The following is a 25,902-nucleotide window of genomic DNA, read 5'->3' as shown; positions in this document are numbered from 1 at the left end:
TAATCCCAAGAACCTGTTGAGTATGTTACCATGCACAGCAAAGGTGACTTTGCAGATGTGATCAAATTAAGGATTTGGGGATGCGGAGATGATCCTGAATTACGCAGGTGAGGTCAGCGTGATCATAGGGGTCTTTATAAGGGAAAGAGGGAGGCAAGAGAGGGAATGATTTGAGGGATGTTGCCTTGCTGGCCTTGAAGATGGAGGAAGGAAGGCATGAGCCAAGGAATGTGGGCAGCCTCTGGAAGCTGGAAAAGCCAAGCCAAGGAGATGGATTCTCCACTGGAGACTCCAGAAAGGAACACAGCCCTGCAGACACCTTGCGATTAGCCTAGTGAAAGCCATTTTGGACTTTTTTTTTTTTTTTTGAGATGGAGTTTCACTCGTGTTGCCCAGGCTGCAGTGCAGTGGCATGATCTCAACTTACTGCAACCCCTGCCTCCTGGGTTCAAGCGATTCTCCTGCCTCAGTCCCCTGAGTAGCTGGAATTATAGGCACCCGCCACCACACCTGGCTAATTTTTTGTATTTTTAGTAGAGATAGGGTTTCACCATGTTGGCTAGGCTGGTCTTGAACTCAGGTGATCCACCCGCCTTGGCCTCCCAAGGTGCAGGGATTACAGGCGTGAGCCACCACACCTGGCCCTCATTTCAGACTTCTGACTTCTGGAACTGTAAAATAATAAATTTAGGACAGGTGTGGTGGCTCACGCCTGTTATCCCAGCATTTTAGAAGGCCGAGGCAGGAGGATCACTTGAACCCAGGGGTTCAAGACCAGCCTGGGCAACACAGCGAGACCTTGTCTCTACTAAAAATAAAAAAAAATTAGTGGGGCATGGTGATGCATGCCTATAGTTTTAGCCACTCAGGAGGCTGGGGCAGGATTGCTTGAGCCCAGGAGAATGAGGCTGCAGTGAGCTGTGACCGCACCACTGCACTCCAGCCTGGGTGATAGAGCAAGACCCTGTCTCAAATAATAATAAATTTGGTTGTTTTAAGCCACTGCATTTGTGGTAGTTTGTTATAGTGGCCGTGGGAAACGGATACACCACAATCATTCGTTCAGGTTGCTGAGGTCATTTTTTCAGAAGTGCTCAGCTCTGTGGCCGTTATTATGAATTTAGCCCATGGACTTGGTTTCAGTTTTCTTTTTCTTCATAGCCATCTGATCCAAAGCTTGGTGGCTTAACATAGTAACTCTTAGCCAGGTGCAATGGCTCATGCCTGTAATCTCAGCACTTTGGGAGGTTGAGGTGGGTGGATCACTTCAGGCCAGGAGTTCAAGATCAGCCTGGGCAACATGGCAAAACCCCTTCTCTACTAAAAATATAAAAATTTAGTGGATGCCTGTGGTCCCAGCTTCTCAGGAGGCTGAGGTAGGAGAATCGCTTGAACCCAAGAGAGGTGGAGGTTGCAGTGAGCCAAGATCGTGCCATAGCACTCCAGCCTGGGCAACAGAGCAAGACCCTGTCTTAAAAAGACAAACAAAAAACCCAGTCACTCTTAGTTTCTGTTACCTTTGTGGCTTGCCTGGGCTCAACCGGACAGTTCTTTTGCCGGTTGCTGCTTGGCGGGCTCTTATCCAGGTACAGGCGGAGGTGGCTGGGCTGGAGTCATCTGGAACTGGCACTGGGCAGTTGGTTCCCTCTCAGCATAGTCTCTAGGCCTCTCTTCTCCACGTGGTCTCTCTTGCAGGGTAGCTGAATATCTCACACGGCTGCTCAGGACTCCCCAACAGCCAAATTTTCATGCAGGAAGAAGCAGAAGCTGCAGTTTATTTAAGGGCAAGGCCTAGAACCTTCCAGCGTCATTTCCACCACACTCTATTGGTCAAAGCAGCCCCAGGCACAGACTACAGTGAGTGTGGGAAAGGACTGCACAGGGTATGATACGAAGGGGTCCCCGATGGCAGTCTGCCACAGAGTAGGCACTCTCGGCTTCGGATCTTGGCACTGCCTCTTATTAGCCATGTGACTTTGAGCAGGCAGCTTGACCTCTGTGAGCCTCCATTTCCATATTTATCAAATGGGATAATAATAGAACTTATCTCCCAGGATTCTCGTGAGGATGCAACAGGATAGTGGATAGGTGAGCCCAGGCCTGGGACATGCCCATCTGGTTGCTACTACAGGATGGGGTATACATGGAATCCTTTCTTTTTTTTTTTTTTTTTTTTTGAGACGGAGTCTAACTTTGTTGCCCAGGCTTTTGCCCTCCTATGTAGCTGGGATTACGTGTGCCCGCCACCACGCCCAGCTAATTTTTGTATTTTTAGTAGAGATGTGGTTTCACCATGTTGGTCAGGCTGGTCTCCAACTCCTGACCTCAAATGATCCGCCCGCTGTGGCCTCCTAAAGTGCTGGGATTGCAGTCGTGAGTCACCGCGCCCAGCCGGAATCCCTTCTTGTCATTACTGCCCAAGTACCAAAACCTCTGCTTCTGGATAAAGACTTGGTGCACTCAGATCCTTGCCCCGCTGTTTACGTGGTGTGTGTCCTGCATGAGTCACTCTGCCTTTCTGTACCCTTTCTGTACCATATAGCACTTACCTCATAGGTCTGATGTTCCCTTAGCACCATTCAGTAAACAGTGTTTACTGTTTACTCTTTACAGCCTGGCGTTGAACCAGGCTGCCCGCTTATCTATCCCTGCTCTGCCACTTTCTATGTGACCCCAGGAAGAGTTATTTAACCTCTTTGGGCCTCAGTTTTATGCTTGTAATTGGGTTGTTATGTGGATGTTCATATCCATAAAACATAGAACTGTACCTGGCCCTCAAGTACTCTGTACATGTTCATTTACTTTTTATTTATTTTATTTATTTATTTTTTGAGACCGTTTCACTTATTGCCCAGGCTGGAGTGCAATGGCATGATCTCAGCTTACCGCAACCTCTGCCTCCTGGGTTCTAGTGATTCTCCTGTCTCAGCCTCCCAAGTAGCTGAGATTACAGGCATGCACCACCATGCCCGGCTAATTTTTTGTATGAACATAATTTTTTGTATGAATGTAATTTTCTGTGTGAATATAAGATGAGATTTGGGTGGGGGACACAGCCACACCATATCACTTGGCCTGGGGGATAGGGACTATGCTGTGGGGGAACTGGCCAGGAGATAGCCAGGTCTCCGCCAAGGTACCTGGTAAACTAGAAAAAAACCTCCTTCTTAAGGCACACAAGCCTTTGCCCTAGGTAGAGACTGATACATTCTCCTCTGAGAATTTGTAGCCACTGACTGTCCCTCATGTGGACTTGGGGCCTCTTTGAAAGGTCCTAGAAGTTGCACGCTGAGAATGAACCCCTAGGGGTACCTAATTGTGTCTAAGCACCTAGCAAGGACAAACATAAACTCTTTCTGCCTCTGCTCTCTTTGCCTGGGCCTTGGAGAACTTCAGACAGAGTTCCAGCATACAAGCTCACAGTAAAAAAAAAAAAAATTATATACCGTATGAAAAAAGCAGCCACCATGAGCGAGAGCCAGCAGAAAAACATGGCAGGTCACAACCTGCAAACATGTGAAATGATCAGATGTAGATATAAAATACCTAAGCTTATCTATTAAATGGATAAAAGAGAAGGATCTTAAAACACAAGTAAAATTAAAATTGCCAGGAAGCTGGAAAAAGAATTAAACAGAACCTCTAGAAAGGACAGCTACAACAGTTGGTGTTCAGCTCTTAGTAGAAGGGCTGACTAACCACCAGATTAAACACAAGTGCCGAGAGGATTGGGGAGCTGAAAGGTGTACAATATGGAGGAAAACTAGTGAGCTTTCTGGGGTGCTTCTGGTAGATGCCCAGGAGTGCTACCTGCAGATCCTGATTTGGTAGACGTGGGGAAGGGGTGGACATGTTTATTTTTAGCAGTCTGGAGTGCATTCTCACGCGCACCAGTGTTTGAAAATCACTTTGCTGGAGTCTATTTATAATCACCAGAGCATCATATCAGTTATATTTTATGGTAGGCAGGCTGCTGCTGGTGACCTCCAAATGTTTGTTATTATATTCTCCTATCAAGGAAACATTTCTGAGGTTCCTTTCCTAGCATATATGTATGCATGTGTGTACACATATGTAAAATTATTTAGCAGTCAGCCAGGCACAGTGGCTCACGCCTGTAATCCCAGCACTTTGGGAGGCCAAGGCGGGTGGATCACCTAAACCCGGGAGTTCAAGACCAGCCTGGGCAACGTGGCAAAACCCCATCTCTACCAACAATAAAAAAAATTAGCTGGGGCCGGGCGTGGTGGCTCACGCCTGTAATCCCAGCACTTTGGGAGGCTGAGGTGGGCGGATCACAAGGTCAGGAGATCGAGACCATGGTGAAACCCCGTCTCTACTAAAAATAGAAAAAATTAGCCGGGCGCAGGGGCGGGCGCCTGTAGTCCCAGCTACTCGGGAGGCTGAGGCAGGAGAATGGCGTGAACCCGGGAGGCGGAGCTTGCAGTGAGCCGAGATTGCGCCACTGCACTCCAGCCTGGGCGACAGAGCGAGACTCCGTCTCAAAAAAAAAAAAAAAAAAAAAAATTAGCTGGGAGTGATGGTGTGTGCCTATGGCCCCAGCTACTTGGGAGGCTGAGGTGGGAGGATCACTGGAGCGCATGAAGTCGTGGCTGCAACGAACCTTGGTCACACCACTGTACTCCAGCCTAGTTGACACAGTGAAACCCTGTCTCTCTAAAAAAAATAAATGCCAGGCACAGTGGCTCATGCCTGTAATCCCAGCACTTTGGGAGGCCAAGGTGGGCGGATCACCTGAGGTCAGGAGTTCGAGACCAACCTAACCAACCTGGAGAAACCCCGTCTCTACTAAAAATAAAAAAATTAGCCAGGCATGGTGGTGCATGCCTGTAATCCCAGCTACTTGGGAGGCTGAGGCAAGAGAATTGCTTGAACCCGGGAGGTGGAGGTTGCGGTCAGCCAAGATCTCACCATTGCACTCCAGCCTGAGTGACAGAGCGAGACTCTTTCTCAAAAATAAAATAAAATAAAATAAAATAAGTAAATAAATAAAAGTATTTAGCGGTCATGTATAGTGCTAACATGTAACAGTATGGCTATGTTATATGCATTTAAAAACATACACAAAAATTAGAGGGATGAAATGAACATGTAAACATTTAAAAAATAAACTTATGTATTCATGCCCCCCCAAATATTTTTTTTTTTTTTTTTTTTGAGACGGAGTCTCGCTCTGTCACCCAGGCTGGAGTGCAGTGGCGTAATCTCGGCTCACTGCAAGCTCCGCCTCCTGGGTTTACGCCATTCTCCTGCCTCAGCCTCCCGAGTAGCTGGGACTACAGGCGCTCGCCACCTCGCCCGGCTAGTTTTTTGTATTTTTTTTAGTAGAGACGGGGTTTCACCGTGTTAGCCAGGATGGTCTCGATCTCCTGACCTCGTGATCCGCCCGTCTCGGCCTCCCAAAGTGCTGGGATTACAGGCTTGAGCCACCGCGCCCGGCCCCAAATATTTTTACTCTCACTGAAAACATTCTCCTATACAGACATTATTAAGTAAATTTGGAAACTCTTGGTGAAACCCTCTGTGAGAGTCTGGCTTTGACTTTTTTTTTTTTTTTTTGAGATGGAGTCTCACTTTGTCCCCCAGGCTGGAATGTAGTGGCACAGTCTTGGCTCACTGCAACCTCCACCAGGTTCAAGCGATTCTCCTGCCTCAGCCCTCCTGAGCAGCTGGGATTACAGGGGTGTGCCATTACGCCCAGCTCATTTTTTAATTTTTTTTTTTATTTTTATTTTTCATAGAGATGGGGTTTCACCATATTGGCCAGGCTGGTCTCGAACTCCTCACCTCCACTGACCTGCCCGCCTCAGCCTCCCAAAAGCTGTGATTACAGGCGTAAGCCACTGCTCCCGGCTGGCTTTGACATTCTTTGTGGCTGTCACAGCTGGCAAAGACCTAACTAAGGCATACAGTCTCAGATGGAAGAAGTGTGTCATTGGCTGCATTTAATCTTTTTTAGTCCCACCCTTCATTATGCAGAGGCATTTGCTGGAATTTGCTCACGTTCTCATGGCTAAATCTTCTGGCCGATTTCTGAACAGCAGTCTTTTTCAGAAGCCCCTGTGTAGAGAGGGCTGACTGATTTGCAACCTGAGTGCATCCCAGGGAATCTACTTGTCCTGGCCGCAAGCAATATGTCAAGTGGACAGGAGAGGGCGCCCGTGTCAGCCTGGGGATGGCGCCTGCCTGAGAAAGCACAGGAAGCCATCTGTAATTGACCCCGGTGTATCTCTGTATCAGTTTGTGCTCATCTGTAATTAATTGAAAACCCAGCCAGTAGGCCGGGCGCGGTGGCTCAAGCCTGTAATCCCAGCACTTTGGGAGGCCGAGACGGGCGGATCACAAGGCCAGGAGATCGAGACCATCCTGGCTAACACGGTGAAACCCCGTCTCTACTAAAAAATACAAAAAACTAGCCGGGCGAGGTGGCGGGCGCCTGTAGTCCCAGCTACTCGGGAAGCTGAGGCGTAACCCCAGGAGGCGGAGCTTGCAGTGAGCTGAGATCCGGCCACTGCACTCCAGCCCGGGCGACAGAGCAAGACTCTGTCTCAAAAAAAAAACCAAAAAAACAAAAAAGAACCCAGCCAGTAAATGTCAATCAAACCTTAAATCAAAATGGTGTTTTTTGCTGACTTTTCAGTAAGCCCTGAGGAAGGCCTCTTCATGGTTGGTTTGGTGGCTCAGTGGTGTCATTAGGAACCTGAGGACTCTGTCTCTGCCGTGTTGGTGCTCAGGCAGTCCTCATGGCCTCAGTAGGGCTGCTGCGGCTCCAGGCATTGTGGCTTTATGTTTCCTAAGGGAGGAAGTCTGTGCGTGTGTGTATGGAGGGGCGGGTGGTCAGGTAAGTGAGGATAGCGCCTCAAGGAGGAAAATCCTTTTCCAGAAGCCCCTAGGAAACTCCCCTCACTGCCAGCTTACCACAGCCGAGTCACCTCCCGCCCCTTGGTGTATGGGAGGTTGCCCTGGTGAGTATCAGCTTCTAAACTCTAATGGAGGTGGGGAGGATGGAATTACTAAGACAGTAGAGAATAATATAAAGTAGCACTGGTAATCAGAAACACTAAAGTTGTTCTGAAATCTTTTTTGTTTGTTTTGTGACGGAGTCTCACTCTGTCGCCCAGGCTGGAGTGCAGTGGCGCTCTCTCGGCTCACTACAACCTCTGCCTCCTGGGTTCAAGCAATTCTCCTGCCTCAGCCTTCTGAGTAGCTGCGACTACAGGCACCCGCCACCACGCCCAGCTAATTTTTGTATTTTTAGTAGAGACAGGGTTTCACCATGTTGGCCAGGGAGGTCTTGAATTCCTGACCTGAAGTAATCTGCCTGCCTTGGCCTCCCAAGGTGCTGGGATTACAGGCGTGAGGCACAGCACGCGGCCCTAACCTCTCTGTTAATTGCTTCTAGAAACTCCTGAGTGTCCTCTATACCAAGTTGAGCTGGTCTCTCCAGGCCTGGGAGGAGAGTAGAGGTGGGGATCATTTTCTGGGGTGTGGCTATGGTTCAGTCCATTAGGAGGCTGAGTAATTCATTCACTCAACAAATCTTTATTTAGTGCCTGCTGTGTGCCAGGAACTGTTCTGAGAGGCATGACTCAGTAGTCAACAGAACAAAGATCCCTGCTCTCATGGGGCACATTTGAGGGTATTAGTTACCTGCCCAGTGACCCCAGGGTACAGAGGGGTGCTTCAACCGGAATTTCCCGCCGAATTCCCAGGCTGAATCGAGTGGCCCACCCTGCGTCACATCCCCATCCCGGCACAGTCTCTGTGACCCAGGGAAAGCAGTGCCTTAATTGGCCAGACTCAGGAGTGGGGTTACCTCCTCCTGAATCCCTTGAACCAAAAGTTGGGGAGATACGATCCCCCAAGATTCTGGGCAGATAGAACCAGTCGTGCCCCTCTGGTAACTGGAGCACTGTGCATTAACTGCAGTCTCAGTTGCTATAATGGAAAGATCAAGCCAGGTCTGTGGGAGGAAGCACTGCCCGGCTATTGTGGCCTGCACAATTCTGTTAAAACTTGGAGCACTGTTAGGGCAAGCTTAAAACTGGCTGGATTGGGTGGGGCACAGTGGCTCACGCCTGTAATCCTAGCAATTTGGAAGGCCGAGGTGGGCGGGTCACCTGAGGTCAGGAGTTTGAGACCAGCCTGACCAACATGGTGAAACCCCATCTCTACTAAAAATACAAAAATTAGCCAGGTGTGGTGGGGCACGCCTGTAATTCCAGCTACTCGGGAGGCTGAGGTAGGAGGATGGCTTGACACCAGGAGGCGGAGGTTGCAGTGAGCCGAGATCGCGCCACTGCACTCCAGCCTAGGTGACACAGCAAGACTCTGTCTCAATAAATAAATAAATAAATAAATAATAAAATACATAAATAAACTGACTGGATTGCCAGGTGCAGTGGCAAACACCTGTAATTCCAGCATTTTGGGAGGCTGAAACTGGAGGATCACTTGACCTCTGGAGGCTGAGGTTGTAGTGGGCTGAGATCCCACCACTGCACCCCAGCTTGGGTGATAGAGTGAGACCGTGTCTCACAATAATAATAATCATCATCGTCATCATCATCATCATCTGGCTGGATCACATCTGGGAAAGGGCAGCCACGGCAGACTGGCTTGAAGCTATGTTTACCCTGAATAATAATTTATTGACTGATGATAACAGCTTTTATTTAAAATGCTTTCCATTATCTCAGCAAATGATCTTAACCACCTTATTAGGGAGTTTATGACCATCCTGGTTTTATGAGTGAGGAAATCTCTCAAAGTGAGAGAAACAGGTTCCCTGAAGCAACACAGGATAAGAAGTCACATCCCACTGGCTCCCAAACTCCTCCTCTTATGTTTAATTATCGGCACTTGATTTTTTGGTATATTCTTTGTTAAGATACAGTATCTATACAATCTAAAGGCTACAGTTCAATGAGTATTGGTAAATGCGTATACCCATGTAACTAGTACCCAAGATGTAAAACATCATCATCACTCTAAAAAGGTCCCTCCTCCCCTGCTCTGTCTCCCTGACTTCTCTCCTTATTGTTTAGTTCTGCCTGTTGTTCAACTTGATGTAAATGGAAATTTATGTTTAGCTTTTGTTCATTTGATACTTTTGAGATACTTCTTGCTGCATGTATCAGTAGTTCATTTCTTCTTCTTCTTCTTTTTTTTTTTTTTTTTTTTTTTTGACACATAGTCTACCCCTGTCACCCAGGCTGTAGGGCAGGGGCACAAACATGGCTCACTGCAGCCTCAACCTCCTGGGCTCAAGCAATCCTCTTACCTCAGCCTCCCAAGTAGCTGGGACCACAGGCACATGCCACCATGCCTGGCTCCTTTATTTTATTTTTTGTAGAGATGGACCTCACAAGTTGCTGATAGTGGTCTTGAACTCATGGGCCCAGGTGATCCTCACCACTTGGCCTCCCAAAATGCTGGGATACAAGTGTGAGCCACCACGCCTGGCCAGTTTATTTTGTTTGCTACTCTTAAAAAAAGTGTATTCGTTTATTTTATTCCAGTATATGAATATGCCATGCTTTGTTTGATAACTGTCCTAATGATGGACATTTGGGTTGTTTCCAAGTTATTGCAAATAAAGGTGCTATGAACATTTGTGTACAAGCCTTTATATGGATGTTTTCATTTCTCTTGGTAGAAATGATATTCTCCCAGTAATTATCTAGGAGTAAAATTTCTGGGTTGTATGGTAAGGGTATATTTAATTTTATAAGAAACTGGCTGGGCATGGCAGCTCACACTTGTAATCCAGCACTTTGGGAGGCTGAGACAGGCGGATCACCCAAGGTCAGGAGTTCAAGACCAGCCTGGCCAACATGGTGAAACCCGTCTCTACTGAAAATACAAACAGCTGGATGTGGTGGCGGGTGCCTGTAATCCCAGCTACTCAGGCGGCTGAGGCAAAAGAATCTCCTGAACCCGGGAGACAGAGGTTGCAGTGAGCTAAGATCCCGCAACTGCACTCCAGCGACAGAGCAAGACTCTGTCTCAAAAAAACGAAAACAACAACAACAACAACAACAAATTTATAGGAAACTACCAAAGAGTTTTGCCATGTGGTTCCAGTTGCCCCATATCCTTGCAATATTTAATATTTTCACAGTTTAATTTTAGCCATTCTGTTTGGTATAAAATGGTAACTTACTTGCTTTTCTTTGGTGAATGGTGCTATTGAGTACTTTTCCATGTGATAATAAATAAACATGTATTATGTCATACAGTTCTTGAGAATCAGGAATTTAGGAACGGCTTCGTTGGGTGGCCCTGGCTAGGAGTCTGTGGACCCGAAGTCTTGCCCAGGGCTGGAGGATCTACTTCCAAGAAGGTTGATTCACTTGAATAAGAATGAAAGTGACCAAGACTAAAGAGGCAGTGTCTTCATAAAATTTTGGAAGTGACATATTACTTCCACTATATTCTGTTGGTCATACAGACCAACCCTGGTACATGTGGGAAGGGAGAATACAGGGCCGTAAACACCAGGATACAGGGGATTGTTGGGGAGGAGGGCATCTTGGAGGCTGGCAACCACAATTCTATTACTACGATCAGTTAAAAATAATTGATTTTTTAAAGAATATTAAATCAGGCAGGTGGATCACCTAAGGGAGTGGTGGCTCACCCCTGTAATCCCAGCACATTGGGAGGCCAAGGCGGGTATATCATCTGAGGTCGGGAGTTAGAGACCAGCCTGGCCAACATGGCAAAGCCCTGACTCTACTAAAAATACAAAAATTAATGGGGCACAGTGGTCTGCGCCTGTAATCCCAGATACTCGGAAGGCTGAGGGAGGGGAATCACTTGAACCCTGGCAGCAGAGGTTGCAGTGAGCTGAGATCGTGCCTTTGCACTCCAGCCTGGGCGACAGAGCAAGACTCCGTCTCAAAAAAAAAATAATTAAAAAAAAGAATATTAAACCAATCTTATATTCCTGCAGAAACCCCACTTGATTATGCTGTATTATCTTTTTTATATGTTGCTGGCATTTGTTTGCTAATATTTTCCTAAAGATTTCATCTGTGGTCATCAGTGACATATTCTATAATTTTATTTTCTTGTATGTATTTGTCAGATTTGATTGATTGATTGATTTGTTTAAGACCACGTGTCACTCTGTCACCCAGGCTGGAGTAGAGTGGCAGGATCATGGTTCACTGCAGCCTTGAACCTGGGGGCTCAAGTAATCCTCCTATCTCAGTCTTCCGAGTAGCTGGGGACACAGGCATGCACCACCATGTATAGCTAATTTAAAAATCTTTTTGTGGCCGAGCACGGTGGCTCATGGCTGTAATCCCAGCCTTTGGGAGGTGAGACAGGTGGATCACCTAAGGTCAGGAGTTCAAAACCAGCCTGACCAATATGGTGAAACCCCGTTTCTACTAGAGTTTCAAAAATTAGCCGTAATTAGACTAAATACAAAAGTTAGTCTCACTCTGTTGCCCAGGCTGGAGTGCAGTGGCATGATCTCAGCTCACTGCAACCTCTGCCTCCCAGGTTCAAACGATTCTCCTGCCTCAGCCTCCCGAGTAGCTGGGATTACAGGGGCATGCCACCATGCCTGGTTAATTTCTGTGTTTGTAATAGAGACGGGGTTTCACCATGTTGGCCAGGCTGGTCTCGAACTCCTGACCTCAGGTGATCCATCCGCCTTGGCCTCCCAAAGTGCTGGGATTATAGGCATGAGCCACGGCGCCCAGCCACTAAACAAATTATGTAATGCATGCTGTTTCAGTCAGTGGTATACTAATAGCAATTGCATGATAATGCAATCCAAGAGAAAAGTTGTTTTTTTTTTTTTTTTTTTTTTTTTTTTTGAGGCGGAGTCTCGCTCTGTCGCCCAGGCTGGAGTGCAGTGGCCGGATCTCGGCTCACTGCAAGCTCCGCCTCCCGGATTTACGCCATTCTCCTGCCTCAGCCTCCTGAGTAGCTGGGACTACAGGCGCCCGCCACCTCGCCCGGCTAGTTTTTTGTATTTTTTAGTAGAGACGGGGTTTCACTGTGTTAGCCAGGATGGTCTCGATCTCCTGACCTCGTGATCCGCCCGTCTCGGCCTCCCAAAGTGCTGGGATTACAGGCTTGAGCCACCGCGCCCGGCCTTTTTTTTCTTAAGACAGAGTCTTGCTCTGTCACCCAGGCTGGAGTGCAGTGGTGCCATCTGGGCTCACTGCAAGCGCCACCTCCCGGGTTCACGCCATTCTCCTGCCTCAGCTTCCCGAGTAGCTGGGATTACAAGCACCCGCCACCACGCCCAGCTAATTTTTTGTGTTTTTAGTAGAGATGGAATTTCACTGTGTTAGCCAGAATGGTCTCGATCTCCTGACCTCATGATCCGCCCGCCTTGGCCTCCCAAAGTGGTGGGATTACAGACGTAAGCCACGGTGCCCGGCTGTTTTGTTTTTTTTTCTTTGTTTTTTTTTTTGGTTGTTTTTTTTTTTTTTTTTTTTTTTTGAGACAGAGTCTTGCTCTGTCACCAGGCTGGAGTGCAGTGGCACTCTCTCGGCTCACTGCAACCTCCGCCTCCCAGGTTCAAGCAATTCTCCTACCTCAGCCTCCCGAGTAGCTGGGACTACAGGTGTGCGTCACCACGCCCAGCTAATTTTTTGTTTCTGTATTTTTAGTAGAGACAGGGTTTCACCATGTTAGCCAGGATGGTCTCAATCTCTTGACCTCATGATCCGCCCGCCTTGGTCTCCCAAAGTGCTGGGATTACAGGCATGAGCCACTGTGCCCAGCAGAGAAAAGTTTTAACTAAAATCACAAAGAATGAAATTTTTGGTTTTAATTTATAGATACATTTTTGTTTCAGAGACATATGACAGGATATTGAGCATTAAAAGTCACATTAGGATAAAACTTTATAGAGAAAGTAAAATGTAGGTGGAACTTCAAAGACAGCAGGGAACAATGCAAACTCTTAAAAAAGAACTGGTTGGTGTATTTTTAAGTGGCTTTGGAGGGAGACAGAGGAGCAGGGGTCTGGAAGCCATTAGGATGTCTTTGACCCAGATCTTTCCCATCCTCATCACCCCATGGCCAGGCTCACAGCTAAGCAGAGCCCCTATCTGGACCTCAGTGGCAGGTGTGGTTTTGTCCCCAGCAACACCTGGCAGGGTCACTGGAGTTCAAGGCCAAGGCTGAGTGGGCTCTCGACGCCTACATTGCCCACCAGCCCCATGCCAGAGGAACAGGCTTGTTTGCAGTGTGGCACTTGCCCCCTGGGCTGTTCTCGGAGTCCTCCTGTTTCACCCCCAGTCAAGGAGGGATTCTGGGCTTCACCCCACCCTCAGCCACCTGGCACGTGTGGTCCTAGTCTCCAATTCCTTCTGCTTCTTGCCACCGCTCTTTCCCCCTCTCCCCTTCCTCCCCCTACCTGCCCCCTTCCATGAGTGCCTAGGTCTCAGCAGCCTCCCTGCTGGCTCAGTTACCTCTCAGCCATCTGCTCCCGCCTCAAGGCTTGCATCATTGATTCCCTCCCCTTCTGCCTAGTCACATTACCACCCCCCTCGCCTCCCCGCCAGCCAGCTTCCCTTTGTTCTTGTGACTTCTGCTGTCTTTCCACCTAAGACTGCTGTTTTATTGGGTCTTGAGAAGGGAGCAGCAGAGGTGCAGAGGTAGAGGCTTAACCTGTGGAATCCTGGGGGCCAAGGTGGCTTGTTTGATTTTTTTGAAAAAAGTTTTAATTATCTGTTTTGGCCAGGCACAGTGGCGCACACTGGTAATCCCAGCACTTTGGGAGCCCAAGGCAGGCGGATCGCTTGAGCTCAGGAGTTCAAGACCAGCCTGGGCAACATGACGAAACCTCGTCTCTATTTAAAAATAAAATAAAATAAAAGACCAGGCACAGTAGCTCATGCCTATAATCTCAGCACTTTGGGAGACCAAGGCAGGTAGATCATGACGTCAGGAGTTTGAGACCAGCCTGTCCAACATGGTGAAACCCCATCTCTACTAAAAGTACAAAAATTAGCTGGGCATAGTGGCGTGCGCCTGTAATCTCAGCTACTCGGGAGGCTGAGGCAGGAGAATCACTTGAATCCGGGGGGTGGAGGTTGCAGTGAGCCAAGATCACGCCACTGCACTCCGGCCAGGGCAACAAGAAGCTCTGTCTCAAAAAAAAAATTCGCCAGGCATGCTGGTTCTTGCCTGTAGTCCCAGCTACTTGGGAGGCTGAGGCAGGAGGATTGCTTGATCCCTGGGATTCCAGGCTGCAGTGAGCCATGATCTTGCCACTGTACTTCAGTCTGAGTGACAGAGTAAAACCCTGTCTCAAAACAAAAACAGAAAGCCAGACTTCCTTACTCTAGTTCCATTGCTGACAGAAATGCTGGAATTTATGAGATTATAGTGTCGGAGGGTCTGTCTTGGCTTTTTAATTGTTATCATCCACTGTGCTGCAGGATTAAGGAGCCCAGCAAGGCCTTTCGCACCTGGATAGGTGAACCTGGCATAAATGCCCAGAAGCAGAATGACTGACTCCAGGGTGTGCACGGATTTACACTTACCCCAGCAAATGGGTGAGAAGGTCCATTTCCTCACAGTCGAGCCACCTGGGGGCTGTTTCTGTTTTCGTTTTTTTCTACTTTGAATTAATTTTAGACTCAGAGAAAAGTTACAATAATAGTACAGAGAGTTCCCACATACCTTTCACCCAGAGTCTCCGGATGATAACATTTTACATAACCACAGTGCAATGAGGCGACCCAGGAAATGAACACTGGTATAAAGCCTGCAGGCCTCATTCCTATCTCAGCAGTGTTTCCACTGGTGTCCTTTTCTGCCTGTTCCAGGATCTTCTCCAGAAACGCATGTTCATTTAGGTGTCATTTCTTTTATTTATTTATTTATTTTTTTTTTTGAGACTGAGTCTCAGTCTGTCGACCAGGCTGGGCAGTGGCGTGATCGCAGCTCACTGCAACCTCTGCCTCCCAAGTTCAAGCAATTCTCCTGCCTCAGCTTCCCAAGTGGCTGAGATTACAGGCGTGCGCCATCACACCCAGCTAATTTTTTTATTTTTAGTAGAGACAGGGTTTCACCCGGCTGATCTCAAACTCCTGACCTCAGGTGATCTGTCCACCTCAGCCTCCCAAAGTGTTGGGATTACAGGCGTGAGCCACTGCGCCAGGCCTGGAGTATGGTTTCTACTGAATGCTTATTGCTTTCACACCCTCATAAAGTTGAAAAACTGCAAGTTGAACCATCATAAGTCAGGGACTGTATGTACTTAGGCTAAACAGTCTGATAGTTGTATGATTTATGATAGAAGAAAACCCAGCCACCTCCTTTTCTACCTCAATTTCTGCTTCCCCCAGGTAGCCACTGTAACTCTTTAGGCTATTTTTTTGGTATTTATCATATTTCCTTTTTTTTTTTTTTGAGACGGAGTCTTGCCCTGTCACTCAGGTTGGAGGGCAGTGGTGCGATCTCAGCTCACTGCAACCTCCGCCTCCTGGGTTCAAGCGATTCTCTTGCCTCAGCCTCCAGGGTAGCTGGGATTACAGGCACCTGCCACCACACCCAGCTAATTTTTGTATTTTTAGTAGAGATGGGGTTTCACCTTATTGGTCAGGCTGGTCGTGAACTCCTGACCTCAGGTGATCCACCCACCTCAGCCTCCCAAAGTGCTGGGATTACAGGTGTGAGCCATGGCACCCGGCCTATCTTCCCCATCTTTTATTATCAGCTGACTTCCTTATATGGAAGATAAAGATTTAATGTTTTTCCTCTCCCTCTCCCACATTAAATAACCTCCCTCTCCTCACTGGTAAACTGTTCCGGTTACTGGTTCCACGGGATTTAGCCTCTCAGTAGCCAGCATGTTCATCATGGCCCTCTTGCCACTGTGGACTCTAGCAGTCACTACTGTGTCCTTATGACGACTCTTCACCATCACTTGCAGGAGAGTAGTGGCCCCTATGAGGAATGCCTTCCCTTCGTTTTATGAGGAAGCAGCCATCGTGTGCAGACTTGTTCCCAATAGTGGGGGAGGCACTTTGTCTTTTCTTTTTTGAGATGGAGTTTTGCTCTTGCTGCCCAGGCTAGAGTGCAGTGGCATGATCTTGGCTCACTGCAGTCTCTGCCTCCTGGGTTCAAGTGATTCTCCTGCCTCAGCCTCCCGAGTAGCTGGGATTACAGGCATGCGCCACCACGCCCAGCTAATTTTGTGTTTTTAGTAGAGACGGGGTTTTTCCATGTTGGTCAGGCTGATCTCGAACTCCTGATCTCAGGTGATCCACCCACCTCGGCCTCCCAAACTGCTGGGATTACAGGCATGAGCCACTGCGTCCAGCCTGTCCTATTTGTCCATAAGCTCCTGAGCCCCAGTCCCCCACCATGGAGGGAGCTGTTTTGTCTTAGCAGCACATTTCCTGAGGAAAGGGTTGCATTCCAGCCACCTGCAGTTTCATGCTCAGAAAAATCTTGAACAATAGTTAACTGTGGCCAAGTATGTTACTTTACTTGACTCCGTGGGTTAAGATATCCCTCCTTTCTCTGGGAAATCTCCTCCCTGGGCCTGGTCAGCCATTGTGTTGTGACCTAGAGTATCTGAAGTGCCTGTGACCTGGAGCTCCCGGGCTGAGAGAGATCTGAGCACAGGAGTTTGGGTCCTGAAGTTCTGAGTCGCCCCGGGAAGTGGATGTGACAGTCGAGTAAGAAGAGGGCTTGGGAAATGGTACCCTGAGAAATGCCAGCCACTGAGGCCGAGGAAAGGGTCCATATCAGAGACAGACGGGTGGAGGGGGCCTGGAGCCAAGAGAAGCACACATCTCCAGGAGGAGGGGTGATGCACAGTGCCACATTCTCGAGGGGACAGATAACACCAAAAGCATCAGGAGAGAGAGAAGGGGGATGGGGAGCCAGAGACAGGGAGCCATACCCATTGTCCATGACCACCTCCTGGGCACCTCCACAGATCAGCTTTTTCATTAAGTGCCTGCTCTGTGCCTAGCTGGGGCTGGGGACAGTGCAGTGACCGAGTTAGGCTCAGGCCCTGCCTGCATCAGCCTTACAGTCCAGTTGGAGAGACAGACTTGTCACCATGCAGTAAGGACCCAGAGTAGTCAGAGCTCAGATGGAGAAGCCCAGGGGTCTGGAGGTCAGGGAAGGCTTCCTGGAGGAGGGGACATCTGAGTTGGGATTCTCTGTTATGGAAGACAGATGAAAGGGAGTGAGTCTGGAGGGAGAGTTCAGGGAGGAGACGGAAAACGATTCTATGTAACCCAAGAGTAGATTCAGACCAGTGGGTAGGACGTACTTCCAGGAATAAAATTCCTAATAGGAGTCAGGAAGAGGATATTAGATTAACATTTACAAACTGAGCATTTTCTCCCTTACTCTGTCATTGCCATTCTCCCATTCCTGCCAGTTGAGTATTTTGACCCCTAGTTTTGATGAGGAAACACCAAGGCTCAACTTGCATATCCAGAAAGTGACAGAACCAGGATTTGAGTCCAGGTCTGTGTGACTCCAAAGTTCTTGCTGCCATTTATTAAGGCTGGTCTCGTGTTAAGCCCAGGGAGCTTTGAGAACCTTGAGAATGTGTCTGACCCAGCCTGTGGTTCAGGGAGGGCTTCCTGGAGGAAGGGACAGTTCAGCTGCGATCTAAAAGAAGAATTGGGAAAGGACAGGAAAAGAGAAATAGAGGAGGCCAGCTGCGGTGGCTCACGCCTGTAATCCCAGCACTTTGGGAGGCCGAGGCGGGTGGATCACATGAGGTCACGAATTCAAGACCAGCCTGGTCAACGTGGTGAAACCAAAAAATACAAAAATTAGCCAGGTGTGGTGGTGTGCATCTGTAGTCCGAGCTACATGGGAGGCTGAGGTGAGAGAATCGCTTGAACCTGGGAGGTAGAGGTTGCAGTGAGCTGAGGTCGCGCCACTGCAGTCCACCTGGGACAGCATGGTGAGACTCAATCTCAAAAAAAAAAAGAAAGAAAGAGGAAAGGAAAGGGAAGAGAAGGGAAGGGGGAAGGGAAGGGGAGGGGGAGGGGGATGGGAAGGGGAAGGGGAAGGAGAGGGAAGGATACCATTGTCCAAGTTCTTTTAAGTAATAGAGAAAGTAGGACCACTGACTTATTCGTTTTATGGGTCCAATAGAATAGTGATATCAAAGCTTGACGAAGCCATTACAGAAAAGGAAAATTATAGGTTAAGATCTCTCATGAAGTTGGAGTCAGGCCAGACATGGTGGCTCACACCTGTAGTCCCAGTACTTTGGGAGGCCGAGGTGGGCAGATCACTTGAGGTCAGGAGTTCAAGACCAGCCTGGCCAACATGGAGAAATCCTGTCTCTACTAAAAATACAAAAGTTAGTTGGGCAGGGTGGCCGGCGCCTGTAATCCCAGCTACTTGGGAGGTTCAGGCAGGAGAATCACTCGAACCCGGGAGGCAGAGGTTGCAGTGAGCCAAGATCAAGCCACTGCCCTCCAACCTGGGCAACAAGAGCAAAACTCTATCAAAAAAAAAAGCACTGAAGTCTCATGAAGCAGCACTCAAGAGGGTCTCCTCTCTGCCTTAGTCATACCACATTGGAGAGTGTTTCCATGGCCACTGCACCGTATAGCCGAGATCATGCCCCTGCACTTCAACCTTGGGGACAAAGCGAGACTCCGTCTGAAAAAAAAACGGAACATAGAATAATAAAAATGCACACAAATCCCCTGTAGAAATGGGGGAGTGGAGGAAGGGCAGGTCGTGTGGGGAAAGAGTGCTCACCTTTCATAGTGGCGCTGGATTATGAGTAGCTAACAATGGTTTATTTTTATTTTTTTTATTTTATTTTATTTTTTTTTTTGAGGCGGAGTCTCGCTCTGTCGCCCAGGCTGGAGTGCAGTGGCGCGATCTCGGCTCACTGCAAGCTCCGCCTCCTGGGTTCCCGCCATTCTCCTGCCTCAGCCTCCCGAGTAGCTGGGACTACAGGCGCCGCCACCACGCCCGGCTAATTTTTTTGTATTTTTAGTGGAGACGGGGTTTCATTGTGTTAGCCAGGATGGTCTCGATCTCCTGACCTCGTGATCCGCCCGCCTCGGCCTCCCAAAGTGCTGGGATTACAGGCTTGAGCCACCGCGCCCGGCCTCTAACAATGGTTTAGATCTGAACAAACCTCCAGTTGAAGAGCTCAGAAATGAGTGAGGTGTGCCTACTACGGGCTGTCCAGGAGATGGCGCTAGGGGAAAACAGGCTGGCGACTGCAGTAGTTGAGGGTTCCTCTAAGGAGGGAACTTTGACTACGTTTTATAGTTTGAGTACTTTGTTTTCTTGCAATGTGTTACTTTTATTTGCGGCGGGGATTGGGGGTGGGGAGCGACGGGGAATGGTAGGTTTTTTCTTTTCTTTCTTTTTTCTTTTTAATTTTTTTTTTTTTTTTTTTTGTTTTTTGTTTTTTTTTTGTTTTTTTTTGAGACGGAGTCTCGCTCTGTCGCCCAGACTGGAGTGCAGTGGCGCGATCTCGGCTCACTGCAAGCTCCGCCTCCCGGGTTCACGCCATTCTCCTGCCTCAGCCTCCCGAGTAGCTGGGACTACAGGCGCCCGCCACCGCGCCCGGCTAATTTCTTTTTGTATTTTTAGTAGAGACGGGGTTTCACCGTGTTAGCCAGGATGGTCTCGATCTCCTGACCTCGTGATCCGCCCGCCTCGGCCTCCCAAAGTGCTGGGATTACAGGCTTGAGCCACCGCGCCCGGCCTTTTTTTTTTTTTTTTGGAGACAGAGTCTTGCTCTTGTTGCCCAGGCTGGAGTGCAGTGGCGTGGTCTTGGCTCACTGCAACCTCCGCCTCCCGGGTTCCAGCGATTCTCCTGCCTCAGCCTCCCGAGTAGCTGGGATTACAGGGGCCTCCCACCACGCCCCGCTAATTTTTTGTATTTTTAGTAGAGATGGGGTTTCACCATGTTGGCCAGGCTAGTCTTGAACTCCTGACCTCATGATCCACCTGTCTCGGCCTCCCAAAGTGCTGGGATTAAAGGCCTGAGCTACCGTGCCTGGCCAGTTTGTTCTTTTCTTCTCACCAGTTCCTTCTGATTGCTGCGTGGAGCACAATTGCAGAGAGAGGGTGAGGCTGGGGCCGGCAGATGGGAAGGAGGCTGGAGGTGGGACCCACTTATGTGTTAAGCTTAGATCTAATGAGCATCATGCGTGTGCCTGGCTTGGCACTGGGCAGTGCTGGGGACACAGCAGTGACCGTGACAGCTCTGCGCCCCACCCTTGTGAGGCTTACAGGACAGTGGGGAGACTGATTTTAGACAAGTAACTGGATATCCACTATTCCTGGTTGTGATAGGCACTCGGAAGTGGATAGACAGGCTGCATTCCTCCTATTCAGGTCAGGGAGGGGAACGTTGGTCAGAGCTGGGATGGATCCTGGACCAGGACAGCAGAAGGGAATCCACTGTGAGAGATGTTCAAGATGCAGAATGGACCCAACACGCAGCTGAGAGGCCGTGGGAGGAGGGGAACAGCTGGGATGAGGCCCCGGTCTCTAGCTGGGGGACAGGTGTGGGGCCGGGAGCTGGGTTCAGGTTTGGACACGCTGAGTGTGAGGGGTCTAGGAGACATCTGGAACCTGTTGACCCCCGCAAGTCTGGTGAGTCCTCCAGCTTACTCTGTCCCGGCCCCTCACAGCTATCACTTCTAGAATCACAGCCCTGTTGTGATTCATTCCCACCTGGGCCTTGTTTCCTGAAGCCCACATCTGACCGCTGACCCGAGAGAGAATGCCGTCAGCCCCCACTCTAAGAGCCCTGAAAGCCCATGCCTGCGCGCATACACACACACACCCTCTTTGATTTGATTTCCTGTGGCCTGGGTACGTGCCCACTCCCATTGGCACACCCAGACCCACCTGCTGGCCCAAATCCCCATGCGTGGTCTATGCTGAGACACTTGCAGTTGCACACTGGGAACCCCACCTAGGAAGGCCAGAGGAGGCCTCAGCCCTCACCGCTCTCTGGCCACTGTGCTAGGTGTCCCTGGCATGAAGGAGGCAGTGACAGTTACGGGCGCAGCTCTGGGCCACCACCAGGGCTGGCGAGTGTTATTGTCAGGATGATGCTGTCCTTCCTGTGTTACAGAGGGGGGCTCGGGGCAGGCTGTCATTGACCAGAGAGCAGGTGGCAGAGCCCTAGGGGGACCCCAGGTCAGCCTGACCCTAAGACCTCAGTGTGGGAGGGTCTCCACAGCCTGGATTCCAGGAACCCACAAGCCCAGGGCCTAAGCCACAGTCAGCTGTAACAGTAACTGCAGCAGCTGACAGTGACAGTGACAGTGACTGCTCGGGCCCTGGGCTCATGCCTCAGGTCTTCCCTCCAGCTCCAGCAGAGCGCCCCCACGCCTTCCTGCCGCCCCACCCCTTTGAAGATGAAAGATGTGTAGTGGCTGGGCACAGTGGCTCTCTCCTGTCGTCCCAGTACTTTGGGAGGCTGAGGCAGGATGATTGCTTGAGCCCAGGAGTTCAAGACCAGCTTTGGCAACATAGCAAGACCCCATCTCTTAAAAAAAAAAAAAAAAAAAAAATTTGAAAACAGCCAGGCATGGTACGGCATCTGTAGTTCCAGCTGCTCCAGAGGCTGAGGTGGGAGGATTGCTTGAGTCTAGGTGTTTGAGGTTGCAGTGAACTGTGATAGAGCCACTGCCTTCCATCCTGGACCACAGAGTGAGATCCCATCTGTTAAATACATAAATAAATATGATGGAATATGGCAAGAGCCCATCTCTACCCAAAAAAATAAAATTAGCCAGGCATGGTGGCATGCGCCTGTAGTCCCAGCTACTCAGGAGGCTGAGGTGGGAGGATGACTTGAACCTGGGAGGTGGAGGTTGCAGTGAGCCGAGATTGCCATAGCACTCCAGCCTGGGCAACAGAGCGAGATCCTGTCTCAGAAAAAGAAAAAAAAAAATTGTGTGCCCTCTAGTGCATTTTCAAGTTGACAAGTAAAACTTTTTTCATAACCTTAAGTAGTTGTGAAGGATGGAATTTCTGGTTCTGGTGTGTTATGATATTGACATGTCCAGACGGCTGGTGCATCCCTTCCCTTCATATTTATCGCAAATTACATACAATAATAATGATTTGATGCCTACCAATGTCTGGTTTAAGGAGATATATATATCTCTCTCTCTCTCTCAGGCATAGTAGCTCACACCTGCAATCCCAGCACTTTGGGAGGCTGAGGCAGCCAGATTGCTTGAGCCTAGGAGTTCGAGACCAGCCTGGGCAACATACTGATAACCCCCATCTCTATTTTAAAAAAAATACAAAAATGGCTGGGCGCAGTGGCTCATGCCTGTAATCCCAACCAACACTTTGGGAGGCTGAGGTGGGCGGATCACGAGGTCAGGAGATCGAGACCATCCTGGATAACATGGTGAAACCCCGTCTCTATTAAAAGTACAAAAAAATTATCCAGGCATGGTAGCGGGCGCCTATAGTCCCAACTACTCGGGAGGCTGAGGCAGGAAAATGGCGTGAACCCGGGAGGCAGAGCTTGCAGTGAGCTGAGATCACGCCACTGCACTCCAGCCTGGATGACAGAGCGAGACTCCGTCTCAGAAAAAAAAAAAAAAAAAAAAAAATTTTAGCCAGACATACCTGTAGTCCCAGCTACTCAAGGGACTGAGGTGGTGGGAGGATCACTTGAGCCTGGAAGGTCGAGGCTGCAGTGAGCCACGATTGCGCCACTACACTCCAGCCTGGGTGACAAAACAAGACCCCGTCTCGAAAATAATAAAAATAAAAACAAGCTCTTCTTTTTCAGTCAGAAATTTCACATGGTTTCTTTTCATTCGTGTACTTTTGTATTTACAGTCCACATACCCACAGAATTCCATCTAATTTATATGTCGGCAACCAAAATACATACAGAAATTTACATGTTAATTTCCTGTGACCATAAGGTTCTAAATGCTAAATTGTTTTCTTCTGGATTGAGTTAATTTTGAAATTATTAATAGTGCACAGTTACTTTAAAATGTTCATTTTTTGGCTGGGAGCAGTGGCTCATGTCTGTAATCCCAGCACTTTGAGAGGCCAAGGTGAGTGGATCACAAGGTCAGACGATCGAGACCAGCCTGGCCATGGTGAAACCCCTTCTGTACTGAAAATACAAAAAATTAGCCAGGCATGGTAGTGCACGCCTGTAGTCCCAGCTACTCAGGAGGCTGAGGCAGGGAAATTGCTTGAACACGGGAGGCAGAGGTTGCAGTGAGCCAAGACTGTGCCACTGCACTCCAGCATGGCATCAGAGTGAGACTCCATCTCTAAAACAACAACAACAAAAGAGTTCATCTTTTATACATTTTCATGAATAATTACTAAACCTTTGAAGTAAAAGAAGATGTTGCAAATGAGTCTGCAAAAGCACCAGACAAGGGTTCCCTCTGTGGTTTCATGTGCCTTGGATGAATATTAATTGTTGCAGGAGTGAGTCAGGGTGCAGCATCAGTTCTGCACTGGTTTTAAAGACTCAAGTGCTGAGAATCTTCCTTCATAAAGAAGCAGCTAGGCAAGGAAGGAGTTTTTGTTCCAGCAACACCACTCACCTCTTGAGCTCCCACCAAGGTATGTGTCCAAAACCTCACTGTGAAGAGCTGCAGCTCTTAGCTGCACCTTCAGGGCTGATGAAATTCTAGGATTGGAGCCATCAAACTTGCAAAATTGATTGATTATTACAAGTGTATCTAAGTGTTCAGAGGCACTTAGCATCGATTGCCACCTTAAGCTGCCCTTTGGAGCCAGGAGCCCCCATCCCCCCCACCCACCTGCAGCCCCAACTTTGCACTTTGGGAAAATAAGGCAAGAAAGGGGGCTGGTCTTTCTCCTGGGAAGTGGGTGGGGCGACAGTGCCAGGGCAGGACAGCCTGGCTGGCGGTGGCTTAAGGGAGGAACACAGGGAGCTAAGCATCTGGCAACTGGACCTTTACACTGTCCATGAACTTTGCGCTGTGGAAGTCCCTGGTGTCCCTCTTGGGGCGTGGCCCCTCAAGTCTGAGGACCTCCCTTCTGGGGCAGTGTTTCTCTTTCTTTTTTTTTTTTTTTTTTTTTTTTGAGACGGAGTCTTGCTCTGTGCCCCAGGCTGGAGTGCAGTGGCGCGATCTCGGCTCACTGCAAGCTCCGCCCCCCCGGGTTCACGCCATTCTCCTGCCTCAGCCTCCCGAGTAGCTGGGACTACAGGCGCCTGCCACCTCGCCCGGCTAATTTTCTTGTATTTTTTTAGTAGAGACGGGGTTTCACCGTGTTAGCCAGGATGGTCTCGATCTCCTGACCTCGTGATCCGCCCGTCTCGGCCTCCCAAAGTGCTAGGATTACAGGCTTGAGCCACCGCGCCCGGCCTCAGTGTTTCTCATCCCTGGCTGCTCGCTAGAATATTCTGGTCTTTTAAAAGACCCCTGGGTTACCCAGGCTAGGTGACTGCATTCCCTGGGTGAGAGGGGTGGGGCTTGCAGGGGGCTCCCAGAGCGCAGCCTGACCCCTCTCTTCCCCCGCAGTGTACCACTGGGTGGAGATGCGGACCAAGATGCGCATCATGGGCTTCCGAGGCACGGTCATCAAGCCGCTGAACGAGGAGGCGGCAGCCGAGCTGGGCGCGGAGCTGCTGGGCGAAGCCACCATCTTCATCGTGGGCGGCGGCTGCCTGGTGCTGGAGTACTGGCGCCACCAGGCGCAGCAGCGCCACAAGGAGGAAGAGCAGCGCGCCGCCTGGAACGCGCTGCGGGACGAGGTGGGCCACCTGGCGCTGGCGCTGGAAGCGCTGCAGGCGCAGGTGCAGGCGGCGCCGCCACAGGGCGCCCTAGAGGAACTGCGCACAGAGCTGCAAGAGGTGCGCGCCCAGCTCTGCAACCCCGGCCAGTCCGCGTCCCAGGCAGTGTCTGCGTCCAAGAAATAGGAGCTTGCTGGACCCTGAATTTGGACATGGCCTGTGTACCTAACGTGGCCTTCTTCCCAGGCCACCCCTGCCTGTGCTGGCCCAGTGGAAACCACCAGGATCTTGGTGCAACTTGGCATTTGGTTACCCCTGCTGATAAGAGCAGCAGTTACCTGCCACTGGGACCAGCAGGTGAAGTGTTGCAACATAGCCCTCTCCATCATCCTTCACCCCCTAGCCCCGACTCCAAACCAGGACGACCTGCAAAGTCCCAGCCAGCAGGACACCGCGGGCACTCTGGCAAATGAAAAAAACGGAACCTGGTCTTGAGCTGAATCAATGTGTTATTGTTACCGCTCCCCCCCACCCCACCCCGGTTTACCTGATCAGTGTTAACCTTTACCGGGACACTCATCTGTTACACTGGAACACCCTCTTCTCTTTGTCAATGGGTACAGACCTCTGTAAGGAAATGCAGTGTGTTGCAGTGGTCTTTTCTCCCCCTCACCTTCTAAGGTCAGCTCTAGTTGAGCATCACTGCTGTCTTTAGGAGAAAAAACAAAGGTGTGGCTGGGAGCCATGGCTTATACCTGTAATCCCAGCACCTGGGGAGGCTGAGGCGGCCAGATCACTTGAGGTCAGGAGTTCCAGACCAGCCTGGCCACATGGTGAAACCCCATCTTTACTAAAAATACAAAAATTAGCTGGGTGTGATAGGGTGCGCTTGTAATCCCAGCTACTCGGGAGGCTGAGGCAGGAGAATTGCTTGAACCCACGAGGTGGAGATTGCAGTGAGCCAAGATGGTACCATTACACTCTAGCCTGGGCGACAGAGCAAGACACCATCTCAAAACCAAAAGTTAACTAGGCGTGGTGGTGGGTGCCTGTAATCCCAGCTACTTGGGAGGCTGAGACAGGAGAATTGCTTGAACTTGGAAGGTGGAGGTTGCAGTGAGCCGAGATTGTACCGCTGTATTCCAGCCTCGGTGACAGAGTGAGACCGTGTCTCA

General features: G+C 49.5%; 1 protein-coding gene across 3 annotated transcripts in view; it reads left to right on the top strand.

The window, feature by feature from the left end:
* OPA3 (outer mitochondrial membrane lipid metabolism regulator OPA3) overlaps window positions 1-25,902 on the top strand; it is a 60,382-nt gene that overhangs the window by 7,375 nt on the left and 27,105 nt on the right. The window contains exons 1-2 of one of the 3 annotated variants that reach the window (XM_074023910.1): window positions 23,480-23,589; window positions 24,516-25,592. The exons of 1 other annotated variant lie outside the window; for it this stretch is intronic. In XM_074023910.1, coding sequence (XP_073880011.1) covers window positions 24,533-24,913 — 381 coding nt within the window. In that variant the 5' untranslated portion in view covers window positions 23,480-23,589; window positions 24,516-24,532 and the 3' untranslated portion in view covers window positions 24,914-25,592. Of the gene's footprint in view, window positions 1-23,479; window positions 23,590-24,515; window positions 25,593-25,902 lie in introns of those variants that run through there. One more of the 3 variants, XM_065534618.2, reaches the window with a different exon arrangement.

This window comes from Macaca fascicularis, chromosome 19 (assembly GCF_037993035.2).
Source record: "Macaca fascicularis isolate 582-1 chromosome 19, T2T-MFA8v1.1".
NCBI lineage: Eukaryota > Metazoa > Chordata > Mammalia > Primates > Cercopithecidae > Macaca > Macaca fascicularis.
Note: the sequence above shows the minus strand (reverse complement) of the source record. Positions and strands in the feature narration are given on the sequence as shown.